Source organism: Urocitellus parryii, unplaced genomic scaffold (assembly GCF_045843805.1).
Source record: "Urocitellus parryii isolate mUroPar1 unplaced genomic scaffold, mUroPar1.hap1 Scaffold_92, whole genome shotgun sequence".
NCBI lineage: Eukaryota > Metazoa > Chordata > Mammalia > Rodentia > Sciuridae > Urocitellus > Urocitellus parryii.
This window is the reverse complement of record NW_027554230.1, coordinates 116,448-126,291: the sequence shown is the minus strand read 5'-3', so window position 1 is coordinate 126,291 and position 9,844 is coordinate 116,448. Positions and strand designations below refer to the sequence as shown.

Here is a 9,844-nt window from a genome sequence, read left to right as displayed (position 1 = left end):
TTTAACTCTGAAGATAATTAATTGGTGCTTGAGAAAATTATTCTAGGTAGCCATTTGGTTTGCATCAGGAGAAAGTGAATCTCCAAGAGTTTACTGTCTGCCAGGTGGGAATCATTAGCTCTAGTGGGTAGATCAGCTACTCAATATATTTCAAAGTGACTGATTCTCACATCCTGGCAATGCTGCTCCTGCCAATCAGCCAGATAGTAAATCACATCTGGAATTACCCTTGTATGTGGTTTTCCCTTTTTTTCTTCTTTTCTGGATTAACTTGTTGCTGTATTTCTTCTGATCTCTCCAAAAGCATTCCATTTCAATTATTCATAAGTCCTTTCAGAAAATCCTCAGACAGCTCCATAAGTGGAAGTTGTGGAGATGGAAAATCCAAGGGAGGAAGATTGGGTATTGGAATATCCTTGGCTTTCCCAGTATTTGCTGCAAATTTCTGCCAAGTTGAAGAAGCTGTAGCAGTGTCTGAATGTAGTGGCAAGCTCCATAATGCTGACTTTCCTATAAAATCAGCATCCACATCCAGTTCCTTATCTACTGGACCTTTTACAAGTCTTGCTTTTTCAGCTTTTAGTGCTTTATTTTCTTTCCTTAATCTTTCATTCTCAGCCACAAGGAACTCCACATGCCTTTTCAAATCTGCAATTTTGGTTGCCTGGTTCTCAATAATTGTTTTATCATCCTTCGGGGCTTTGCTTCCAATACATGGCTGTGTTGGCTCACTCTTTTGCTGAAGTAAACATAATAGTGTTTCTGAATTCCTGTCAAAGACTCCATAAATTTCAGAAAGGTGTTTCTCTGTACAAGGGCTGTAGTTCTGAGAAAGAAGGGGACTCTGACCCTCTGCATCCTCAGCAGAGGGTTTGTGAGATGCCTGAAGTTGGGTAGCTACATCTTTGTCTGTGTTCTGAGCTTTTGATCGTTCTTCACACTTTGCCCTTTTCCACTTCTCCTGGATGAGGAGGGACTGTTTCATGTGGCTATCCTTTTTCAATTCCAGTGATAAATGAGCCTATTTCACAAAAGGAAAATTATAATTTGCAGAATTTAATATTGGAAGTCTTTTTTACTGTTAATATATGCTATTCCAAGAGCCTTTCTGACTTAACACTTAATTTTTTTATACTGTTTGCAATTTAGTAAAGATTCAATAACAATATCAAAATAACATAAATTATAGAATGGTGTATTTTTTTACTTAAGTGAAAGCACCTTTCATTAAGTTAAAATCCTAATCTCAATAATTCAGACTTTTTCTGACTGTGCCTTACACTTCCTACATCTGCAATGCCATGCCATTTGTAATCATCTTAGAATTGGAGAAATCCTTTCTCTTTAGAACTCAGTTCTATAGTAACCAAAATGAAAAGTCTTCCTGTTAACAGAGATTTAGAAAGCTCAATGCAGGCAGATACCAATAGCAGGTTCTATAGTATCAAAGACACAAAGTTAAATACCCTATGATTCAGTGTTTATAAGTAAGTGGGTTTTCCTGCCACTGATATCCCTCTCAGAAATTATCTCCTTATTTCAATTAGACATATATGTACTAAGTACTTCCTAGGTACCTGATATTTTACAATCAAGAAATCAGAAGCCAGGTTTGGTGGCACATGTTTATAACCCCTGCTACTTAGGAGACTAAGGCAGGAGAATCACAAATTCAAGGCTAGCCTGGGGAACTTACCAAGACCCTGTCTCAAAATTTAAAATAGGGGTGGTGATGTAGCTCAATGGTAGAGCACCTGTCTAGCTTGTATAATGCCCTGAATTCAACTCAGACCACTGTTTAAAAAAAAGGTATTTAGATAAAGGTATGTTTTAAACCTCAACAAGCCTTCTTCTAGCATAAGAAATAAAGTCACTGGTGACACATATTTTGAAGTTAAGAACTTTTTAACGTAAGGCAGGGGGCATAGTGGTACAAGAAGCCTGTAATTCCAACCATTTGGGAGGCTTAGGAAGATCAAAAGTTCAAAGCAAACTTGGGAAACTTAACCAGACCCTGATCACAAAATAAAAATAAATAAAAAGGGCTGGAAGGATGCGGTCCACAGGTAGAGCATCCTGTAGGTTCAATCAACAGTACAGGGAGGAAGGAAGTAAAAAATAAAGAAAAAAAAAAATTGTCTAAGAATTCAAGAACAGACAAATGGGAGACTTCATATTTAAAAAATCTTCAATAAGCAGATTTATCCAATTGGATCCAGGCATGGTGGTGCACACCTGCAATCCCAGCAGCTCAGGAGCCTGAGGCAGGAGGACCACAGTTTCAAAGCGAGCCACAGCAACTTAGGGAGGCCACAACAACTTAGCAAGACCCGGTCTCTAAATAAAAAAAAATAAAAAGAGCTGGGGATATGGCTTAGTGGTTAAGCGCCCCTGGGTTCAATACCAGGCACTAAAACAAACAGCCCAACAATGGTCAAATATGAGCTACTAACAGGATGCAAGTTTTGGCATGTCTAAAAGAACAGGAATGAGGTTGGGGGAGAAGGTTGTTTCTGTATGCCATTATATCAACAGTTCACTTAGTTTTCACATTTTACACATTATTTTAATATAGCACTTAAAGACCTACATTTGATCCCCCACCATCAAACAAAAACAGAAACCCTACAGATTTTACAATTAAAGAACTTAAAAAGGGGTAAAGTGCTTTTTTTTACACACAATTCAAGTCTCCATTAAAAAAAATCTTTTTAAAATTTTTCTGTAAACCTTAAGAACATGTCTTACCTGCTCAGACTTGGTCAGCTTCATAGCATCAGAAAGATATGCTGGCCCAAAAAAAGAGGAACATTAATATATGAGTATCATCCTATAATTACCAGGTAAAAGAAGTTTTAATACTTCTCATACAGAAAAAAAAATGATCTTACAAGCAGTAATGCTATGATTAGCTTTTGGAGGGATTTTTTTTTTTGTTTCAATACTGGTGAATGATCCCAGTGACTAAACAAGGGTTAGAGCTCTTCCACTGAGCTACATCCATAGCCCTTTATACTTTGAGAGAGAGTCTTGCTAAATTTCTGTGATTGGCCTGGAACTTGTGATCCCCCTGCCTCAGCTTCCCCAGTCTCTGGGATTACAGGCATTTGATACCTTAACTGGCAGGTTCTATGCTTTAAAATCCCTATGGAAGGGCTGGGGATGTGGCTGAGTGGTAGAGTACTTGCCTAGCATGTGGAGACCTACATTTGATCCCCACCATCAAACAAAAACAGAAACCCTACAGATTTTATAATTAAAGAACTGAAGATGATTTCATTTGAAAAATAATGTTTAGGAAGGATTAAAAAGTAATAAGAACCAGGCAGGTATAGTAGTGTATACCTGTAATCCCAGCAACTCAGAAGGCTGAGGCAGGAGGATTGGAAGTCTGAGGCAAGCCTGGACAACTTAGACTTTGTCTCAAAAAATATAAAAATAGCTGGAGATATTGCTCAGTGGTAAAGCACACCTGGCTGGGTTCAATTCCCAGTACTTAAAAAAATTAACAAGAACCTGTTAGGTATTTAGTCCAAAATAACTCCCATTTTGAAAATTAGCACCTGGCAATGAAGCATGACCTTCCTTTTAGGCCCACCCCAAAGACTCCCTAACTACTAAAACTATAGCATTGGTACCAAATAAAAATCACAGTGTTTTTTAACTACTCCCTTGTACCTAACTCTATATTTAAAAGACATTTTTTTTCCAGCAGGCTGCAGCACCTTACAGAAGGGCAGTCTAGTAGATATTCTCTGTCAATAAACCTTTGCTTAAACTAAGATGTATGCCCCATGGATATTTGCCCCAGCTACCCTAAAAAAAAAAAACCTTTCAGACCAGGTGCAATGACAAGCACCTATAATCCCAGCAGTTCTGGAAGCTGATGCAGGAGGATCTGAAGTCCACAGCCAGCTTCATCAACTTAGCAAGCCCCTGTCTCTAATAATAAAAAAGGGCTAGGGATGTTTCTCAGTGGTTAAGTACCCCTAGTTCAATCTCAGGTACCAAAAACAACAATAACCACAACTCTCTGACCTCAGGATCAAACTCTGGGTGACTTAATTTGAAGTGCATCCTAACATTCCCTCTTTTAGTAGATTGCTAGGAGTCTGCTATGGTTTGAATCTTAAATGCCCCAGGAAGCAGGCGCAAGTGTTGAAGATTTGTTCCCCAGCTATTGGCACCATGGGAAGGTATTGGAATCTGTAAGGGGTAGGGCTTAGTTAAAGGAAATTGGGTGACTCAGGGTTTGACGTGAAAGGCATATGTGTCCCCATCCCCTTTCCCTCTCTGCTTTCCATTACCATGAAGTGAGCAGCTTTGCTCTACCACATATTTCACCATGATGTTCTACCTTGCCACAGGCCCCAAAACAACAGGGCTAATAAAAAACATTAACTGAAACAATGAACCCATGAAACCTTTCCTCCTTTCAAGTTGAATCTCTCAGTTATGAAAATCTACAACAGAAATTTGGTAACAAAAAGCAGCAAAGTCTTTGCTATCACTATACCTGATAGTGGCTGAGAAATCTTTTAAATTGTGATGGAGGAGGTGTCATGGCTTAGAGATGTTGACTACAGAAAGCTTGTAATGTTGTAAACAGAGCTTAAAGTGCAATTCTGGTGGGAACTCAGAAGACCAGAATGCTGATAAGAATGTGTAAACTAAAGGCCAAGCTCATGAGGTTTCAAACAGAAATAAGGACCCTATTGAGAAATGGACTAGAAGCCATTCATGTTACATTCTGGAAAAGAACTAGTATTCATTTTATGTATGCCAAGATTCTGTGAGGCTGAATTTGAAAGAGACAGACTAATTAACTTGGTGGAGGAAATTTCAAGGCAGTGGTCTGTGTTTAGATTTCAATTAATATACCATTGAGAATGGGGAAAAAAAAAGAGAAAAGAGAGATTTGAAAAACTTTAGTTTAGACAGAAAAGTAGAACTTTTAAAGTTGTGGCCATGTAAGGTACCACTGCTAAAGAGATCAATGCCATTAAAAAGAAGCTAAGGACTTTGCACCTCAGGAATCAGCAAGACCCATCATAGACTCAAAGACTTCTATTTGATAAGAGAGCCCAGAGGAGCCCTACTCCCACAGATCCAGGGAATTGTTTTCCTTTTGTTCATCTTTCAAAGGAATCAGAGTCTGCCATAGCTGTTGTTGAAGCAGGCCATCTACTGCTCCAGATGGTAGAAGACTTTGTCATCCATACAATGGTGCTTTTGTAAACATGAAGAATACAGGAGTTATTACATGGGATCTTGGGGAATCCCATCAAGACTTCAATCAGCATATGGCAGTCAAAGCCCCTGCCAAGTATCCCCTGAGAAGGCAATGTGTGAAGCTGTGAGAGTGAAGCTAAAGATGCAATGGAGACCCCAGTAAGTCAGAGATGCCAGTAATGTAGAATGCCTGCCAAGGGAAGTCACAGGCAGAGAGTAGAGCCAGCCAAAGTGAGTGGCCACATGCACTACAGTTGGCAAAGCCAGAAACAGGACTGCCTAAACCCTTTGGAGTTCACATCATATCACTGTGTCCCAAAAGCAGCACAAGAAGCTACAGAACTCAGTATTTGCCCTGCTGGGTTTCCATCTTGATTTGGTCAAATCCCTTTCTTCTTTCTGTGGTCCTATTCCTCACATTTGTAATGGGAATGTCTATCCTATGCCACTGAATGTTACAAGTATATAACTTGTTAAATATTCCAGTGGCTCACAACCAAGTTTTCTTTGAGTCTCAGAGTAGACTTCGGATTTGGACATTTGAGTAATAAAGTAACTGTTAAGACTTTGGAGACTCTTTAAGATAGAATAAATGCATTTTGTTTCATGAGATGGACATAAGCTTCTGAGAGCCAGCAGCAGAATGTTATGGTTTAGAACTTGAATGCCCCCTTGAAGGCTCATGTGTTGACGGTTTGATCCCCAACTGATAACATTATGGGAACATTATGGGGAGGGAGGTAACAAACTCTGTGGAAGGGGATGTGTAACAGAAGGAAGTTAGGCCATGGAAGGCATGACCTTGAAGGTGATACTGGCCACATCTCCTTCCTCTCCCTCTGCTTCTCAAGGCCATGAGATGAGCAGTTTTCTTCACTACACTCCCTACCATTAAGTTCTGCTGCCCAACCATTAATTTTGATACAGGGCCTTGTTAATTTACCTAGGGCCTTCCTCAGTTGCTGAGGCTGGATTTAAATTTGCAATCTGTCTTAGCCACCCAAGTCACGTGACAAAAAAAACAATGGGTCTGAATGACCATGGACTGAAACCTCTGAAATTGTTAAGAAAAAATTAACTTTTTCTCCTTCTACATTGATTTTCTCAGGAATTTTGACAATGTCAAAAACAACATAAAGAAATAATCGTAAGTTCTATAAATATTCAAACTCATGGTACATTTTGAGGTTTATAATATCAATCTGTTTTTCATGTTGTGCTTCTACGGATTTCTTCATTTACTTATTTTTACTTACATTCTGTATTTCATTTTGTTTCTCTGTGAGACATTTTAAATATGTTTTTGAACAAGATGGGGTATAAATAACATTAATAGTGGATCTATTTCTTACATTTTGTTCACTATAAACTTTTTGGTATTCCTCATTCCTATATTAAGTCTCTTTTCCCCCTTCTGCAGATACAAGAGACCTCTTTCTGCCTGATCTTTATTTGTATTTTAATGATTTTCCAATTTCATGCTTAGAAGTGTCTGCTAGGTTCTAGCATTCCTAAGAAGCAAATTAATTAGATGTTCCTTGTCCAAAGAAAACTAGGTGATTATAGTTTTGATTGAGCCTTACATGCCAGATTTACATTTTTCTTCAATTTGTTCTTGTCTTTTGTTCTTGTATTAATTTTGCATAGCTTGTGTATTTTTCTTCAATAACATTTAAATCTGTTGAGATGTTCTATCTGCTCTGCAACTGTTCAGATACATTGTGGATGAATTTTCTTAGCTACCTGCATAAATTTTTTTTCCTTGTCTGAAATACACTTTGCTTTATCCACTCCTTTTTTTTTTTTTTTTTTTTTGGTACCAGGTATCAAACCAAAGGGCACTTAACTACTGAATCACATCCTCAGCTCTTATTTTTATTTTATTTAGAGAAAAGGCCTTGCTGAGTTGCTTAGGGCCTCACTTTTGCTGAGGCTGACTTTGAACTCACAATCCTCCTATCTCAGCCTCATGAGCTGCTGGAATTATAGCAATATGCCACAGCATCAGCTGTTTTATCTACTTTCTTATCAAATAGAATAGCTTTTGCAAAACTCAAGAAATGCCTCCCTTTGTAGAGCCTTAAAACAGTATAATGCAGCGGTGCATACCTATAATTCCACCAGCTAGGGAGGCTGAGGCAGGAGAATCAGGAGTTCAAAGTTAGCCTCAGCATTTTAGTATAAGGCCCTAAGAAACTCTGTGAAACCCTGTTTCAATTTAAACAATGGCTAAGGATGTAACCCAGTGATGAAGTGCCCCTAGGTTAAGTCCTAAGTAATTAAATAAATAAATAAATAAATAAATAAATAAATAAATAAATCTCACAACTGGGAATTGGGGCAGGGGCCACATGGGGTATAAGATATTGAAATCTGGGGGCACTTAGTCATTGAGCCACATCCCCAGCATTTTAATTTTTAATTTTGATACAGGGCCTTGCTAATTTACCTAGGGACTTCCTCAGTTGCTGAGGCTGGATTTGAATTTGCAATCCTCGTCTCAGCCACCCAAGTCACTGGGAATACAAGCATGTGCCACATGCCTGTTTTCTATTTGAAATTTTTAAAGGTTATTTTAGGAGGATAAAAAAAAAACGTTCAATCTGATTGCATGGCCATAGATTTCCTCCACAAATTCAAAACAAGAACAAATGCTCACCAAAAGAAATTTGGTAAAAGAATAGGCATCTCAGGAAAAAAGAAAACTAACAATTCTGATTAAACTGCTTCCTCCAAATAGGAAACAAGGCAAATATCTAAAGTAGATATTAAGAAATGATGGGTACAGGAACTAAGAAAATCTGAAGAACCCACTACTTTTTCCAGCAAGGCATGGTAGTGCATGCCTATAATCCCAGAGACTGGGGAGGCTGAGGCAGGAGGCTCACAAGTTCAAAGCCAGCCCCAGCAACTTAGTGAGGCCCTAAGCAACTCAGGGAGACTCTGGCTCAAAATATAAAAAGGGATGGGGATGTGGCTCAATGGTTCATAGGCAACTTCAATCCCAGGTATCAAAATAAACAAAAAAACCTATTGTGAATAAGTCAATTTAAAATACAATGAGCTCATTCCAACACATCAATTTTGCAACTCTAATACATGGCTATTTTTTTAAATATTTTTTTTTAATTTTAGGTGGACACAATACCTTTATTTTACTTATTTATTTTAATGTGGTGCCAAAGATTGAACCCAGTGCCTCACACATGCCAGAGGAGTGTGCTACCACTGGGCCATAAAACCAAGTCTAAACTCCAAATCAGCCCAGTTGGATTTACTAATCACATTAAGTTTTATCTCCATGACTTAAAGCTAATGATTTAACAAGCTATCATCTTTTCTAACCTAAGAATCTCACAGAATTTAGACCAGGTCAGGGTGATATTTGAAGCCCTATAGCAGTTTCAATTATTCAAATATCAGATTAAGAGGAATGCAAGATTTTTTCCTTTATTTATTCAGTTAGCTGGAATCTTTGGTTTTGTTGTTGTTGTTTTGGTACTGAGAAGTGAACCCAGAAGCATCTCAACCACTGAGCTACATCCCCAGTGCTTTCTTAATTTTTATTTTGAGACAGAGTTGAAGTTGCTTAGGGCCTTGCCATGTTGCTGAGGCTGGCCAGGAACTTGCAACCCTCCTCCCTCAGTCTACCAAATTGCTGGGATTATGGATGTGTGCTTATGGAACTCATATGTAACATGACTTAAATAGTTAAACAATATGTTGCTTTTGTAATGACTAAAATTTAATAATTCAATGGATAACAAAATATAGTTTAGGAAAGATTTAACAAAACTGAACTCATAAGAGTTAATATTGTACAAAACCCCCATAAAACTCACCATAAAATATACAGATTTATGTGGTAACTGCCATGTGCCCATCTTGCAGCACAAATGTCAAGTATTTGAAATTCAGACTCCTTTAAACAATATATACTATGAATTGGCAGACTTCTTGCAATTGGCTCATAAGTCTTTAGGAACACGGCTGTGTATAAGAACTATATACCAAGGTGCCATTTATGCCATCTTCATGTTTCAGACAGAAGACTGGTTTAGGAGAAGCTGGGAAATCCATCATATTTGAAAAATACTCTTAAGCTAATTTTCTGGGTGATCAGCAGAATGATCTAACATGCATATGCAGGACAACAAACACTACTGTTGTGATTTCCATTCTAAATAAAGTGGTCAGAGATACTGGGAAAAACAAATTCCTCTTCATTTTTACAAACAATATTTCTTAAAAAGACAACTTACCCGCAGCCTTCTTGTGACAAGAAATAGCCTCTTCATATTTCCCTGCAGCTAATAAATGGTCTGCTCGTCTGCTCTGCTGATAAGCCTAGAAGACAAACATCTATAAATTACTATTAAGTACAAAACATGACTTTAGAAAACAACAATAGAGGTTGAGTTGGAATACCTACTTACTGTAAGGCTTTGGGTTCAATCACTAGCAATTGCCCCCAAAACAAACCAACCTTTTTTTTTTTTTTTGAGAGAGTGAGAGAGGAGAGAGAGACAGAGAGAGAGAGAGAGAATTTTTTTTAATATTTATTTTTTAGTTCTCGGCAGACACAACATCTTTGTTGGTATGTGGTGCTGAG

The 9,844-nt window shown here is 38.0% G+C and overlaps 1 protein-coding gene across 1 annotated transcript; it reads right to left on the bottom strand.

Moving 5' to 3' along the window:
• Positions 1-313: 313 nt before the first annotated feature.
• Positions 314-9,573, bottom strand: LOC144253100 (nuclear receptor-binding factor 2-like). Its single transcript, XM_077795010.1, has 3 exons — positions 9,495-9,573; positions 2,749-2,789; positions 314-1,021 (listed from the first exon to the last, which is right to left on the bottom strand). Exons 2-3 carry the CDS (start codon positions 2,770-2,772, stop codon positions 314-316), a joined length of 732 nt encoding a protein of 243 aa, XP_077651136.1. The 5' UTR covers positions 2,773-2,789; positions 9,495-9,573.
• Between the last annotated feature and the right edge of the window lie 271 nt (positions 9,574-9,844).

Coding starts and splice junctions, on each gene's coding strand:
- LOC144253100 (XM_077795010.1), bottom strand. CDS start 2,772: ATGAAGCTGACCAAGTCTGAGCAG. Junction 1,022..2,748: donor AGCTGACCAAGTCTGAGCAG/GTAAGACATGTT, acceptor TTTGTGAAATAG/GCTCATTTATCACTGGAATT.